We start from the raw sequence: 17,420 nt of genomic DNA, 5'->3' as shown, positions 1-17,420 counted from the left end.
TTGTTTGTTTGTTTTTTATCAATGATGTCATTTTGACACACAAATTTCCTGCCATGTGTATAATTGAAATCCCGTTTTAAATTCACAGCCATTCATTGTTTGTTCTGTAGCACAAGTTTTAGGGTCACTGTGTTACAGTTGGATTCCTATTTCTGGATTTTGTGTTGATTTATCAATGACTTCTCCAACTAAAATCCTTTAATAGGAAATAGTTCCTTCTAATTTCAACAAGCAAAGCTGTTGTGACACTTTAAAATGAACAACATCTAAAAATGAAGCACAGTGATCCCAAAACGAAATTTTTTCGTCCCACTGGTGCACAACTGGTTTATTATTTGTATGTGAAAAGCTATATTTGTTGTAAATATTGTGAGCCAGATAATCTATTTCAGTGGATGTGTTTTTCTCTAAATAAATATGCTGTCAAAATGTCTGTGAATTTTACTACTAATAAAAATGAGTCATTTCAGAAATGGTGAAAGACATAGTAGAAGTTTTTAATTCAAGCAAACGTAGCAATCAGTCCTAAATCCAAAGTTTATATGAATAAAGTAAAAAAAAGGGAATAGACAACAAAATTCACTTTATGTCAGTGAATGAGGATGATGATTTTTCAGGACACAAGCCGAGTCCACACTAGATGGTTGCTTTAGAAGGACCTGAAAAACACAAAAAGAAAGCTCAATGCCTTTCCCAAAGATCATTAACTCCTTAAAGAGACCAAATATACTGTACTGCCCCTTTCAGATGGAGCAGAAGCTGCTTCAGTGTTCAGGTGAAACATAAACAAAGTAAGTAAAAAGATCTTCTCACACTGTTCAGATTTTTTCCTATTCAGGTTACAGAAACGTTACCATGGTAAACATGTAGGAAGCAAATATTTTAATTGATTAATCAGAGTAACAAAACAAATGTTTTAAACAGGAAATTAAAATGGAAAGGTCGGACCCCAGGAAGAATAGCTGCAATTTTGCTGCAGCTAATGGGGATCCAAAAGGCTGACACGCCTGGGGCCATGACACAAATAAGACAATAAACAATGAACCAGACAGAGAAAATTTAATGACAGAAATAAAAAATTACTTTGATGTGAAGTATCATTTATAGGTCTGACTTAGTCCTTGCCAATGTTAGTTGAACTTCCATTGCCATTAAAAACTCATTAGGTATTACATGATCAATGAAACAAAATAATATTTAATCAAATTATTTATTTTTAATAATTGTAGTCATCTTGCTCTATAACATCATGTTCATCAGCATGTATAGGTCTTACATATTCAATCTTTTTAAAAACCATCATATGGGATTACCTTTAACTGGAACTTTAGCCTTGTTAATATCTTTGGGAGAGCTATACTGGCTCTCAGGATAAAACTAGCATTTCAGATAACGCTTTAACAATTTAAAGACACAGCAGGACATAACATAGTTCAACACATAGCTTACGGTACAAGACATGGACATATGGCAAGAAAACAAATGCAAAAAGTATTTCTCCCTGGAAGAATGTGTGAAATGATCCACTTTTTGTGAGATAGTTGTTTTCAATTTGCCTTAGATATGAAGTGACATTTGAGATGTGAATTGAGAGAAATAAGTTTTGTACACATTCCTCACTTTCTGACTGAAACGTTTGAGGACTATGGATCAATCATAAAGTAATCCAACAATAAAAGTCCCATTTCCACAGATTCCAATGTATGACTTTTAAAAGCATAGATTCACAGGAGCTTCTGTGGACCATGCAGGATTTTTCTACTAAGGCAGAAGTCCTACTTTAGTTCTTCCTCCTCATTAAACCACAAATGGAGGATAGACCGTGTCAGTTAGCAGTATAACACAGCATCAATATGGAAAAGCACACAGTTTTACATCTTTTGCATTTGTCCCTTCTGCAACTTGTATTTTCTTAAAAAAATGGAATATTGTTATCCACTACCATGGCTGTAGCATGTATTACAAACTTGGAATATATTATTCACAGCAAACAACTGGTTTTGACTAGCTGAGGTGAAGAAATAGCTTGGGGGGTGTAAAGACTGCAAAAGAGAGACCAACAGATGAGTGTGGAAGATGAGTGATGAAGGAGTGCAAGGATAAAGATTGACAGACTGACCAAGGTGAGTTTTCCTACTGAGCTTCGAATGGTATCTTCATGTGGCAGTGACAGTGCAGAGTGGCTGACGTCAGGTCAAAGACTCAAAGGTGGCTAAAGGCTAGCATGTCATTCCCTCCAAAGCACAGATAGTCTAGGCTACTAAAGGCACACAAATGGATAAAAATCCAAATGATCCGACTAGAGCAAACAATTCTTCAGATAAAAAGACATACTGGTGCTGAATTAAGAGCCGACCCGGGCTAATAAGCAACTGAAACAATAGGAACTAAATATATTTTTAAGCTATAGCATAGCAGTCGACCTGTGTTGTTGTGGCTGTACGGACTGGGAAAAACAGTCACACATGAAGTGTACAAGCATGAGTGTAAACACATGTAGCCTAGATCAGTGTCCAAAATTAAATAAATCATACTACCCTGTTGGGTAGGAACAAGGTATTCTGTGGTATAAATGTGTGAGAAAGACAGAGAGAAACTGGAACCACATCCATGGAAGGCAGGAGCAAAGATGAAGCAGACCAAAGAAAAAGAAAGCCCACAGATCTTAATCTAACCAGGTAATGTGATGAAAACTCAAGTGGCACTACTACATGTTATGTATAGTCAATCATTTGTGCCAATTTTAGATAATGTAGATGTACAAATGATCATATTAGTTAGATAGCTTTTGACTCAAACACTCAAGCATAGCTGGGTTAAGGTTAGTGTTAGGTCCCAGAACCCAAATACACAAATAATTAATTATAATACAATAATAAAGATATTTGAAGAATGCATTATACAAAACTATTACATGTGCTGTTTTTTATTGAAACCCCAACAGATGTTCAGCAAATGAACATTTTGTTATAATTTATCTACAATGTTTTTAGTATTGCTAAATAATACATGACATCAAACCACACAGGGTATTTGTGTAGACATCAGCCAAACATGCTCACTATTTAAAAGTTACATAAAACATGCAATTTACAGATTACCCCCCTCTAATCCAAAGTCCAACTTGTTCATCTCTGTGCAATATTGAATCTTGGCTAAAAATCAAAGTTCCAGCAGCACTGAACTAGTTTGGACTCATAAGATGTGTAAAGATATGGATGGATTTTACATGGTTTTGATAATGCAAGGCTGAATGTGCTTTGTTTTCACAATGTAAAAAAACTGTACTTTTACACATGCATATTTTCTTTGAAAATTTTGTGATTTGATGTTTTTTGTAAGGTAGTTAGTTTCAAAGGCCCAAAAGTCATTGAGGAAAATAAATGTATGTCTTTTTTTTTTTTTTTTTTTTTTTCCAATGTTGCGGGTTGTTAATGCTCTGGAGTAAAATTAGATAAATATGAGGAGCAGCCCAAAAGATCATGCATTATGCCATGTAAGAGGCAGCTAGGATTACTGAGCTATTTGATAGAGGATTACAAAGTTGAAAGTTGCAAACAGCAGTGATGCTTTAGAATAAAAGACAGCATGCATGGTTTAAAAAAAAGAAAAAAAACATGGCATTTAAGCTTGAAAAAACAAAAAAATATATATATTTTCTTTTCTGAAAAGAAATTATTTTTCATGAACTATTTACCTGCTGATATTCAAATTTAAACACAAAAATGATCAAAAGCTGCTGCATTGATGTGCTGTAATAATAGCCCTGCTTGAAGCAACACCATGGTATTATAAGGAGAACATACAAGGCATGTCCTCTGGTCAATTGTGTTGATGTAACAGAGAATTTATTAAATTTTCATTTTCTACTGTTATAAACAGTATTTGACTATAACAAAAAGCGGCATTTATCTTCTAACCGCAAATCACATATATGCTAATGAGCAAGAAAGAAAGTAGATGCATCTGTGCTCCAGAAAATAAGAGCTGCCAATATCTGCCAGTTGTTTGAAATCCTGATCTTAAATGAATACAAGCAGAGCTAAACTGATCTTTTTGCATCACAGGAGACAACAAATGGAGATGGAGGAGGGGACTTGTGTGATCTGATAATAAAGAGATGGCAGGAAAGTATAGAGATTTTAGAGAGGATGCCTGTGTTTGGGTATTATGTCAAATGAACAATGACACTGGCTGCAGCACATCGAGTGTGCCATCTGTCTTGGGTAGTCAGGGCATCATATGTGATGCTTAGTTGCTTTGTAGTGTTTGTATAAGAGGGAGGCAGAGAATTGTGATGCACATGCAGATTGAAACAGAGATTATATAAATCATGCTGAATTCCACAGTTCACATATAAAGCTTCATTAAATGCTTCCAGACAATTCAGCCATCAAATACATGAGCTTCACAAAATCTACATTCCTTAAATTTTGTTTTTTATTCAGAGACTTTCAAACTTAGTAGAAATATTCTTACATCTCTGACTATTGAAGCTTATCTGTAAACTAAGAACGAAATATTTTTTCCCACATTAGTGATCTAAGAATGGAATGAGTACATCAGACAAAATCTGCTTTGCTGTTGTTTACTGAGACTCTTAAGTATCAAGAGGGGCTTTATATTCATAAGACCCCTCTTGGCAAAGCAAATTTGTTTTGGCTCAACACAGCAGCCAGACCATCACCCTACTTGCTATGATATTGGACAAGACAGAAGTTGAAGGAAAAAAAACAACAAAAAAGAAGAAAAAGCTGGGATAGAGCCGTACCACGGTGTATCATCCCTCTTCTTCTAACAACAGTCCATAAGCCTCATATTGAGGCCAGTTTTTGGACATTCAGGTGAGGAATTTTGTACCATTCTTGAATGATGTGGGATTCTAGTTTCTTGCATTACATTTTATAAATTTATGACATATTTGGTAAATGATCTGGACTGCAGACAAGCCTATCAAACACCTGGACTCTTCCACTTTGTAACAGAAGAGTCTAGGTGTGGCTTAGATTTTATTTAGTGCTTTTTCAAGGCACCTAAAGCACTTAACAGTGAATTCATTATTCCATCACACTTGGTGGTAGTAAGCTACATGTGTAACCACAGCTGTCCTGGGGCAGATTGGTGGAAACGTGTCTCCGAACATTCATAAACCAGCGATGCCGACAGTGGAAGTAATGACGGCCTCAGGACAATGACAGGACTAGGATTAAGCAGGATGTTTTATTTATATTCCTGTACTTTTTATAACATACATTCTTCTCATTATCATATAGTGATCTGATCTACTCTATTAGCTTAGTGCTGTTTAATTTAACTCTTAAATTCATGCTTTTTTCAAGTACTTGTAAAATCATTTGAATGACATTTAATTTGGTAAAAGGTGTCCATCATCGTCCTTTCCTTGTCTCACATTTATTGATACATAGTTTCTAATAAATAAATAGATAAAACACACACACAAGCAACACAAAGTTCATCAACAAATTTTATTCAAACTTTGGTTGCATTAGCTTATAAACTCTATAATTTTAGAAACATTATAATACAGCTTTAAAAGAACTTCTACAAGGACAAAATACAAAGTATAAATACACAAAGTACAAAACACATGAATGCAGGATTTCATGAAGAATTATAATATTATGTATTGTGTATTCAGGTGAAATTGTCTAGTAAGTGATACACTTCCAGCTTATTAAACAACAAAAGTACAGACTGTATTACTTTAAACTGGTAGGAGATTTAATTAAAAAACCACTTTAGATACGTTCATTAAAGTGTTTGGGTATGTATGTAATGGCTTAATTATTAGCTGTTCTGTAAAAACAGTGAAAACAATAAGTACAAGCAAATTACTTGAATATTAACACATAATTACAGTGGACGAAAAGTAAAAGCCTATTTCTGAAAAAATAAATAAAATAAAAACAGAAGCAGACCTCTCTTCATCTTTAACCACCAGTAAAGGCTCCATATAAGGTACACATTCAAAATAAGAAGTAATCAACATTAAAACACAAACATCTGCACATATTTTACACGGGTTCAAATCTTGATATAATGGTCATCATTCACATCTTTTCAACAACCTCCCCGGCCTAGAACAGAGGGAGACATCAGATTAAAACCAAGGCAGGTAATGTTGAGTCTTCTCTGAATATTGACGTTGAAAGCTTGCGAAAAATTTTTTATGTTTTTTTTTCTTCTAAAGACATGTAACTGAAAAGATTAGCAGATTTTTACACAGGTCCTGCAAGTAGATAGAGAGAACCGGGCTGTGTAAGTAAGACAAAAAATTAGCTTATTTTGATTAAGAGGAGACAAAAGAGCTGATAAACCAACTCTTTTATGCAACAAACAGACATGTTGCATGTTGAGGTTGGGACTTGTGAGGTTCTTCCAACTTTTCGTGTCAGAGATCAACTTTTTCAAACTGGGAATTCTAAATTCTGAGTTTAGGTGGAACACACATGGTGCACACATGTCATTCTACTAGAAAATAGTAAAAGGAATAATCCGGAAATATTCCTTTTGCTACTTGTAAATTTGGTCATTGCCCCAATAAATAAATAATCTATGCCTCATTTGTTTATTTGGGGTCTCTTTTTCTACTTCAGTGGTATATATAAAACTCTGATTAAGTTTAAGTATTTTCCAGAAATACTTGTTTATAAATGAGATGGTTTCTGTTAGAAAGTGGGTGTTATGTGAACTGTGATCATTTAACAAATACCAATTCAATATAGTTCAGCTGTGAGTCTGTTATCAGTTTTGTTCTTATACAGTCTGTCATCTGACCTCCTCCTCACCTTCCTGTCTTCACTGGAATCTTTATTGACCAGACCTTCATCGCTGGCGGCCTGCAGACTGTCAAAGGTGCCCTGCCTCTCATGCTCCCCTCCTGATGAGCTGCTTTCTCTTTGTCGGTTCTTCCAGGACTTCATGATAACTTCCAGACAGGTACATCTAGTGTCAGTGGTGCAGGCATACATACCTATGGGAACTGCTAGCACCATGGCTAAAACTATGACCACTATATGAATAAGCTTTTCCCTCTGCTCCATCTCAGTAATGTCACTTCCTGTCACAAACACGATGCACTGGCCTGGGCGTGGTGTCTGGTTCTTGAGGGTCACGCAAATTTCATATTTGGTAGCAGGCATTAAATCAGAAATGGAGTAAGAGTTAATCCCAGGTCCGATGTAGATTGTTTCTTTTTTTTCAGCATTTGCTTGACCAAAGTGAATGGTGAACCATGATTCAGAGGGATGGTCTAGGGCAGCGAACCACTCAATAGAGATACCACGCACTGTCTGTTTGGCAATGCGGATGTCAATGAAGACATTTTCATCACCAGCACCCAATCCAGCTGGAAAGCGTGGGAGGTGGGGTGACTGGGAGCTGTCAGGAGAGTGGACTTCTAGGAAGATACTGACTGAGGAGTTTCCTATGAAGTTGACTGCAGTGCAGGTGTAGACACCACGATCAGCTACATGGAGAGAGGGGATCACCAGGAGGGATCTGATAGTATCCTCGGCAACTCTTTCTTGAGATTCTGGGAGGACAACAAGGGCATACAGGGTTATTACACAAAACCCTTACTCAGACAGTAACTTTAATTTAATTTGATGGTATATAATAATAATATATTATATTTATATTATATCCTTATTTTGTCATGGAATAATAAAGTAAGACACCATGCTTGCTGCTCATCAGCCAATTATGAATAAAGTTTTGAAAATGGAGGAACTTTGCAAAAATGAAATTAAATTAAGTTTCCCACATGACTGATGCGATGAAAGTCTACACTTTAAATATCTCTTAACCGCTGTATTTTGGAATAATTGTTTTAGTAGATTATTAAAATATTGTTCCACTCATAAAATACAAATTAGCCTGACATCATACACAAAAAAATTACAATGCTAAGTCTTATATATTTACACCCTTAGCAACATATTATATGTTAGGGTTGTGAGCAAATCCTTGTTTTTATTTTCTCAAAAATGTCACAAAAAGTAAATAGAGACACCGTAACCAAAGACACAGAAAGTAGAAAATTGTTGTCGCTTCTATATACATATTAAATTAGTCATCCACTGAAACATTTTATCATTTGAATAATAGTTTCGTGGCCCATTTGCTTGTAAGTGATGATATGCTTAATTTAAAACTGATTTAATATTAACATGAAACATAGACATGAATACTGGGAATGTTGTTTCCTTTATTTATTTTGTCAAAGAAACAGCTAAATAAAAATCCATCAGTTTAGCCCTTAAGATTAGTTATTGGGCAGTAAAATAAGAAGTTTGAGTAGCTGGAATTAGTCATTAATAGTTCCATAGGTTGACTACGGACTATTTTATTTCTTATCGTTGGTAAAAAAAAAAAGGGGACTGTGAGAAATAACTGTGATAAGCACAAATACAGTTTCTTCTTAGTTTATGTTTGTTTGTTTGTTTGTTTGTTTGTTTGTTTGTTTGTTTGTTTGTTTGTTTGTTTGTTTGTTTGTTTGTTTGTTCGAAGACATGCTCTACAGCAGGAGGCCCAGTAAAAGGAGACTAACTTAATGACACAGTGACCTGCATCAGACCAACTGTTCTAACAAATACTGATGCTGTGGTGATTATGGACTATCTAATATCCAAAGGTAGTGTCCTCATTTCAACAAGGCTTTGCAGAACCCTGTAATTAAAGTGTTTTAATTCATCACAATTTATCATCGAAGCTGCTGCATATGACGCACCACGGACAGTACACTCTTACCACGAAATCCTCTGATTATCTTCAGACCATATGTCCACCACACGTCAGGGTCTGGCCTTGCTTTGGCGACGCAGCGCAGGGTGAGGTTTGAACCCTGCGGCAGGCTCATGTTTGCTGACGGGGTGCTGACGACGGGCTTCACACACGCCTGTAGTTCTATCTCGTGGAAGAACTTTCCAGCCCTAAAGTCCGGCCCTGAGCAGGTCAAGTAAGAGTTCATCAGAATGATCGGGGGGCTTAATGACATTATGAACTCCACGAAGCCCTTCAGGCGGCAATCGCAGAGCCAGGCGTTGTCGTGTAGCGCTAGCACGACGTTCGCCTCGGACACAGTCGCCTCCCGCTCCTCCGTGCTCTGTAGCTTTTGGTAGAAAGGCCAGTTTTGGAAGACCTCCTTCGATATGACCGTAAGCCGGTTGAAGGATAAATCTAAGTATGTCAGACCTGGCAAAAATTTTAAGGCATGTTCCGGTAGGACGTCCAGCTGGTTGTGTTTTAGGTCCAGGATCTTGAGGGCCGGTGTGTCCTCGAACGCTGTCCATGGTACTGAACGCAGCTTGTTTCCTTGCAATCGGAGCTCTGTCAAGTTTCTCAAACCCTCCAAACCTTTTGAGTTTATTACTGTTATATCGTTGAAGTTCAACCACAAATTCTCCAAAGAGGATGTTTTTTTGAAAGCTCCTTTGGGAATTTCAGTGAAATGAGACTTTTCTATTCGTATCTTGGTCATATCATGTGGAAGGTTCTCTGGTATGGCTCCAAAAGCGCTTTCCTCCATACATATGAGTGATCTAAGGTTAAAGTATGTAAGATAAGCAAGTTAATTATATGTCAACATATCATATTATCCATCATATGCTTGATGAAAATATGGTGGTATTTTAGAATTAGATTGGCAAACATCAGTATAACAAAGGTGAAAAGGTTGAAAATACCAACCTCATGCTGAAGATCGGACAACATGAAATTAAGTCTTACCTTCCATGACGATCATCTAAACAGCTGCATCCGTGTAAACATTGGGCATAACTCTCTGAAGATTGACTGTTCAACACAATTACAACTAGCAGGTAACAAATTATGTCCATAGTCTGATGAAGTTCCTTAATTTAAGGGGTTACATTCGTCTTCAAGACATGTCCAGCTCGGCAGACGACAGAAGCCTATTAAGCTTAATCCTGTGACATTCTGTGCAGGAACAGTGACATCTAATTCTTGGGAATGAGACTCATGATTAACACTTTACTGTGTCACAAGATAAGATCTACCATACTTTAAAGTCCACGCCACTGCCTGATAAGACAGCTACTCACAGCTGCAACGGTTTTAAATTTAATAAATATTTTATAAATATAGATATGCAGGCCAATGAGTTTTTTGGTTGCCATATTAAGACAAATCCCACTGTGGGTATTTTATTAAGGGCTTTGAAAGTGTCACCTTCAATAAGAAGTCCCCAAGGGTGTGCTGATACTAGAAAATAAATAAAAGTAATTAAACCTGTGGAAACACATATTTCTAGAATATTTAGAATTAGAGCCATTTAGATTACTCTGTATTTTGTAATACTGACCTGACAAATGATAGAGAATTTTACTTAAGCAGAATTAGATTAACCCAAATAATCACTGGACTCACTGATGATTGGGTTAATCTAATCCAATAACTGACTGATATTTTAACAAATTGTTAACTTTTGATCAGTTGATGCTGCAAAGCTTAGAGAGCAGACTTGCTTTTGATTATATTTATATTTACTTCTGTGCTCTTAGTGATTTTCTATCATTCTGATTTAAATTTCCTCTTTTATATGACAGAAAAGCTCTTAGTAAATGGTTGGAAGAAAAACACTGATTCATGGACTTGTAATTGAAGCTCATCTCATTTATGCTGTTTTCTCTGCAGGATAAGAGAAAACACTTATATTTAGTAAAAGTTGTGCTGCAAAGGACTTTATAATGTATTATAAAGCTTAAAAGACAAGAAACAACAGTCAAAAATATCATCTGAAATCTGGGTATAATTTGAAATCTCTAGCTAATTAACCACCTATACGGGGTACAAATTGATATATTGATTGGTTGACTCTGACTACTGTGATGAGGTGAAGTACAGTTGTAAAAACACACACCATAATGTACTGGATAAATTTATACAAAAGTTTATTTTATCATATTCAAATATGTGGTATGGTTGGAATGATCAAATCTACATAAAATGCAGGTGATGGTGCTTCTAAGTGGCATAAAATGGGTACATACATTTCAATATGTTTCTTATTGCTGGGAATAAAAATCATTTAACATTTCATTTCGCATCATTTCCACCCTATTTACATTGCGTCATAGTTCGGTCCGTTCTGTACTTCTCTCCAGCTCCAGCCTCTCTCCATTCAGCAGTCTTGAACCATGCCTATGTGTATATCTTCTCTGTGAACATATGACAGATATATACAGAGGCACAGAATTAACTGTATATGTAAGTGTACATTATCCAATAAATATTTACAAATCATACACATACATATATGATATAAACAATGGAGTATCTACCACTGAGTTCCCTTTAAGTCTGATTGGATTGAAAAGGTTTCTTCGCTGGGTCATGCATGTGAGATAATTTACAATTTGTTATGCTTTGACAGTGTTTTGTTTTCTTACAGGCTTAGTGATAAAAACATTCTTTTACACATAAAAGCAAGTCTTACTAATAATGGATGGGTGTGTGTACAACAGTCCATTGACTTTCTACCTGTGAAAAGAGGAATTTTTCTAGAACTAACCAATTCCTTTAAACTGAGATTTCCATTATAGTGCAGCGTGCAAAGGTCCTTTGATAGAAGTTGGCTCTCTGCGGTGGTGGAGTTGGTGGCATTATCCAGCGAGGAGGGACAGGTGGGGGGGAATCCCATTGTGTGGGTGAATGGGAGCGTGTTGGAGGGGGACTGACGTCAGGATGTTGCGTAGGATAAGAGTACGGGTAGTGATGGGGATATGGATGTGGGTGGTGGTGCATATGTGCACGGTGATGGTAATGTGAATGGGCATTCGGGTTTGGAATATAGCGTGGATGTGAGTGAGTGCGAGGAAAATGACGTGGAGCAGGAGCCGGAGCTGGAGCATGACGTCAGCAGAAGTACTCATTAGGCTGTCCCTCTATCTTAGCTGTGGCCTCAGAGTCAAGGCTGGAGCGGGCTGACAGCAGCCTGTTGGACTCCTCGGGATTTTGTCTGTTAAGATATTCGCCCTCAAGCCCTTTGGCTTTTGTGCCTGGGGACAGTGTTTCAAAGGTCACATACGAATCTTGGATGTCCTTTGATTTCTTTCCCCAGTACTTTTGGATACGTCTCTTCAATGCCCCACAGCATACAATGACAGTGAGTGGGACCGCAATGATACAGGCCACAGTAATCACAATCACATTAATCAGTCTCTGGGTGCCAGTAGCACTAGCTGCTTCATCAGTGGAAAATATTACACACTGTTCCTTCTTGGGGATCAGCCCCCTCACGCATACACAGGCAATGTACTTGGTCTTTGGCACTAACCCATCAATGGTTACACGGTTCTGCCCTGCTCCAACATTGATCTTTCTCATGTCCCTTTCTCCAAACACTGCATACAGCACACTAAAGGCTGTTGTATTCTTGGCTTTAGGGGCTCTCCAGTTCAAAGAGATTGTATTGTCTGTGTCCCCCACTACCTTCACCGACCTGACTACTCTGTCTGGGTCCTGCTGCAGTGATGAGGTGTTGGCTGCCAGGTTGCTAAGATTTGTCTTCTCCAGATCCAGTAGGGCATCTGGGTTAGAGGAGGTGACAGACCCTTGGGTAGCTCTGTCAGTCATGCTATAGCTGGCTAGTCCAGGATCAGAACCGAGACCAGGTATAAGGCCAGGATCCATGGTGGGCAAGGGTGAAGGGGCAGAGGTTGGAACTACATATCTGGCTACCAGTTTCTCCTGGTAGGCAGCTTTGCCCATTTGGTTTGGTTTCTTGACTTTGGCCTTCTTTTCACTCATGGTTTGGTTCTCCCCTAGTTTGGGTGAGTTAGAGACAAGTAGAGAAACAACAGCCTCAGCATTCCCAGCATAGTTAGAGGCCTTGCAGATGAATTTCCCTGAATCTTGAAAGGACACAGCTGGGACACTGAGGACGGACCAGGTAATTCCCTCCTCAGATGTCTCCTGCTGCACTGTGGTGACAAAGAGAGAGGAAAACGGTGGTTACATGATAATTGAAAGAAAAATATGAAAATTAAAAAAAATACAACAACGTCAAAGCATGATTTGGTATCTGAAAACTATCCTTGTTCATAAATGTGCAAATAGACACAAAGCAGGAGATTACACAATGTTGCATTGATCATTATCGTGTTGCATAACTCTCTGTGATGGCCACAACCGTCAGTCAGACTTACAGTCTTACTAACTCCAGTGGTAGCTCTCTGTTTAATTAACTGCAGCACAACAGAGAGGACAAAATCATGTTATCTTATACACAACACACAGAGAGAGCGTGACAACTGGTTACTCACCTGTTCCATTAAGAGGTCGTCCATCTGCCCGGCGCCATGTCAGGTCTGGTATAGGGACTCCAATGGTCCCACAGCGGAGCAGCACATTGTTTCCAACTGCACTACGGACTCGTGCCACAGCTGTGTGGATACGTGGGAGCTGACACTGCCTGAGCTCTGCATCACTGAACAAGACCCCTGACAGACTCTCCGGAGCCGAACAACGGAGCCTTGTGTCAATGAATGCCACAGAAAAAGTAGGGGTTTTCTGGAACTGGACCAGGTCATAGAGCCGACAGTCACACACCCAGGGGTTGTCATGGAGACCTGAGAGTGAGGGTACAAGTGAGGATAAAAAGGAAGACGAGTGTCCAGCTGTGTACAAAGTGAAAGACAAGCTTGCAGATGGCTGGTGTGGATGTTATGATGTTAATCCTGTAAGAGGATTGATATTTAATTCATAAACTACATCATGGCCATGATTATGGCAATGATGAAGATAATGGTGATGATGATGATGATGTTGAAGATGTTAAAGGCAGAGGTTATAAAACTGGTCTAATAATGAATGTTGTTTTTGCTTCACCCTCCTGTTCTTAGGCAAAACAACTCAATAAACTGAATAAAATTCAACTAGAAAACTGGTGGAACTACAGTATTGCTTCTTGTATTTTTTTAACAGCTTCGAAGTACAGCTGATTGTACAGCTTATGTGTTTGTTGCTTTTATTTTCTTATTTTTGCAAAAAAGAAAAAAAAAAGACATTTAGTTTATGCAAAGGGTTGTAGAAGTTTTCATTTTGATGTTTTTTCTAATATTACTTCTAGAATTAGGCCCACAATACTTTTTTTAATGTATTTGACTCTGTTAATTATTTTTTTCCCTCTTAAAAATCTCTTGAAATTTTCCACAATAAGATTTATATAGCTTTTTAAGTATTTCTCAAAAATTATATCTGCTTTAAAGTATATTATAAAACATGTATTTAATGTAGACACACTGCCTATCAATGCTAAATGGAGACATCTATGTGTTAGCTCGGTCTTAAGAAGATTAGGCTATTCTGAATGGTTATACATACCACTCCTCAATCTAAACTAGTTTTTTTTCCCCTCACTAATCACAGTTACAGTCATCTGATGATGCTTTACTTAACATTTTGTCCAACAGCTGTCCATGAAATTTATCAGCAAACTTTCCTTTATGTACAAGAGTCCAAAGAGAATTGTGACGTCAGTGTGTTTGGGATGTCATAAACTGACACTTTACATGATGTGCAGTGCCCCTTACCAAGTATCATCTTGGAGCTCTCTGGTCCTTGTGTGGGCTTAGCAGCCAGCCAGGTGGACAACACCTCTGTCGGCAGGGTCAGTAGGCTGTTGCTGGACAGATCCAGGTAGGTCAGGTTTTTTATGTAAGTGGTGGCTTCCGCGGGCAGCGAGGTTAGCTGGTTGTTGTGCAAATCGAGAAGTCTGAGACTGGGCATATCCATGAGAGATTCCCAGGGAAAGGCGGTGAGGGCATTCCCATCCAGACGAAGCTCTTCCAGGTTGAATAGTCCCCGGAAACTGTCCGGGCTCAAGGCGGACAAAGTGTTGAAAGACATCCACAAGAATTCCAAACTGGAGAGGTAGTTGAAGGCTTCACTTGGTATCAGCTGGATAGATGTCTTCTCAATCCGCAACTTGGATGTGTCAACAGGAAGCCCAACAGGCACAAGAGTTATCTCGGGATCATTGCATATCACACTCCTGAAAGAGGGACATAGAAGTTCACCTTCCAATCATTACCCAACATCTGAGCAAGCTTTATGGGATGTTTTACACAATTGAACTTAAATAGTTGGGAAGAAAAACAGTCTAAAATGTTCTGAGAAAGACACCAAATATAAGTTTGATCACAAGTACATGTTCTGTGGATGACAAAAATATTTTCTAGTCCATCCAAACACATAAAAGGCAGATGGGAAGGCTGAAAGTGCCTTTGAGAGATAATCCTGCATTAAATAAAATTGGATCGACATGCACTTTCTGAATTATCGTTTGTACACGTGCTCACCTCCATACAAACATCTGTCGCCATGTGAGAAGACTGGATCGTCTAAAAAGATGCTCCAGTGTGCACAAACACTTTTCGACATAAATGATTTGTTTTGGACATTCTCCTTACCTGGCCTTCGATCCATCACTTAGGTTGTGGTAAAAACAGCTGCACTGTGAAGGGCATGAGCTCACTCGAGAGAAAAGTTCACCTGTGGCCACGCAGAGCCCCAGGAGCAGGACGAAGAACATTTTGGCCCACTTTTACGCATACGCAGTTTGCCTACATGCGCCCAGTCTGCAGCCGCTGAAGTCAAAGAGACTTACTTTTGTTTCTCTCATTTACAAGGATCTCATCTGCATGGCTTTGTCCCACCACTTCGCTGTCCCATAGTGATCAGACTGCTATGAGTCCCGAGATAAAAAGGATAGACAAGGATTAGTGAAAGGACTGGCGTTCGTTTCATTTGGATGCGTATTGCATCCCGGATTCCGATAGGCTGCGCAGAGACGTGCCTATTTATTATCACAGAAAAACACTTCCGAAATGGTCATAATCCACTGTGATGTTTTTCCCCTCTCTCTCTTTCTCTTTCTCTCCCTCTCTTTCTCTCTCTGAAATGTTGCATGTTCATTTCAGCCCTGCCATGACTCTTAAGCTGTAAGAGAACAGCACTTGTTGTACCACAAGGTGGCCCCTGAATCAAAGCCTGTGGCTCCAACATAGGGGCCTGTGCACAGGGGAGATGCTGAATAAACATTTTATTCATCTAACATGTTCCCTTTTTTAAATTAAGGACTAATAGCAAACAATTAATCATAAATGGTAGTAAATAATAATAGCAAATACATTTATCACAAAAAGCAAAGCATTAGTCTGGATTTTAACATGACACAAATATTCAAGCATATATTATAAATATTTCTGCAAAATAAGGGGAAATAAAATGAGGTAGGCACTCAAACAGGCAGTAAGTATGAAATCTAAAACCCTCCTAGAAGTTTTGTCCTTAATCATTAGAGCAGATAATTCTTCCAGGTTTTATTAATTTTATTCAACCTACACAGCATTAATAGCTGCAGACAAACAGGAAACTAAAAAGTCGACTGAATTTGAAAAAAGGAGGGAAACAAAGAGTACATTACATAATATAAAAGAAAGAGATTAGCTTTTAAATGCACCTAAGTAAACTTTTTTGGCCACAATCCCACACTACTAGGGAAATACCTCCTATTGTAAAGATTTGGTTTTACAATACAATTACTACAAGCAATACTTGACACCTGCTGCTTGTTTTGAGTCCCCTGAATTTCATTATATAGGCTATACATAGAGGAAAGTAAGTCAAATGAAAGTGATTTCAATGCAATTATATTGACTAAAATTAAAGTTATTTTATTTTCTCTAACTTTTCATGCTGTTTTACCCATTTTACAGGCAGTCATAAGTCTATTAAACAGAGAGAGGCATTTTTGGAGTTGTCATGCTGAGTTCTAATAGAGACATTAACTTACATGCAGAGAGACATTTATTGAAGTTAATCAGTTATCAATTGGGAGTGAAAAGGTTTTGTTCAATTTTAAGAAACAACCACAGTTGCTGCTTTTAGTTGGATTTCACATATTTAAGGTGAATGAGCTCGTCAGAGTGAAAGCTGCCACACATTTCATTCTGTCAGACATTACTTTTGCTGAGCAACAGAAAATTGCCATTTTATAAATGTTACCGCACAAGAGAGACGTTCATGTTGGGTGAAAGTATTTTCTTCATTATGTCTTCATATCTCATCTCAGCACAGAATTAAATCAGTGGATAAGTTGTCACATCAACAAAAAGATTTAGGAAAAAAACTACTTGATTGTGAATACTTTTTTTTTAATTCCAAACTAAATTTATTAAATGACAAACAGACAAAAATAGTCATTATCTTACTAAGCAAACTCATTAAAAACAGTAGTTCTAGCACCCATGAATGCTTAATCTGAGGTGCAAAATTTTGGATCTGTTTGTTGAATTTGGAAACACACAATGCTTAACAAAGACATGCAAACTTCACACAAAAGACCCCAGCTGAGGTTGAAACCAAGAACCTTT

The 17,420-nt window shown here is 37.8% G+C and overlaps 2 protein-coding genes across 2 annotated transcripts; both read right to left on the bottom strand.

The window, feature by feature from the left end:
• Window positions 1-6,737: 6,737 nt before the first annotated feature.
• lrit2 (leucine-rich repeat, immunoglobulin-like and transmembrane domains 2) lies at window positions 6,738-9,860 on the bottom strand. Its single transcript, XM_042011177.1, has 3 exons — window positions 9,751-9,860; window positions 8,773-9,563; window positions 6,738-7,555 (listed from the first exon to the last, which is right to left on the bottom strand). The coding sequence occupies exons 1-3, from the start codon at window positions 9,858-9,860 to the stop codon at window positions 6,738-6,740; spliced, it is 1,719 nt and encodes a 572-aa protein (XP_041867111.1).
• A 2,038-nt stretch (window positions 9,861-11,898) lies between these two features.
• Window positions 11,899-15,577, bottom strand: lrit1a (leucine-rich repeat, immunoglobulin-like and transmembrane domains 1a). Its single transcript, XM_042010792.1, has 4 exons — window positions 15,456-15,577; window positions 14,577-15,037; window positions 13,308-13,613; window positions 11,899-12,965 (listed from the first exon to the last, which is right to left on the bottom strand). Exons 1-4 carry the CDS (start codon window positions 15,575-15,577, stop codon window positions 11,899-11,901), a joined length of 1,956 nt encoding a protein of 651 aa, XP_041866726.1.
• Between the last annotated feature and the right edge of the window lie 1,843 nt (window positions 15,578-17,420).

The sequence above is a fragment of the Melanotaenia boesemani genome, chromosome 16, assembly GCF_017639745.1.
Source record: "Melanotaenia boesemani isolate fMelBoe1 chromosome 16, fMelBoe1.pri, whole genome shotgun sequence".
Taxonomy (NCBI): Eukaryota; Metazoa; Chordata; class Actinopteri; order Atheriniformes; family Melanotaeniidae; genus Melanotaenia; species Melanotaenia boesemani.
The sequence above is the reverse complement of the archived record's forward strand: the minus strand, read 5'-3'. Positions and strand labels throughout refer to the sequence as shown.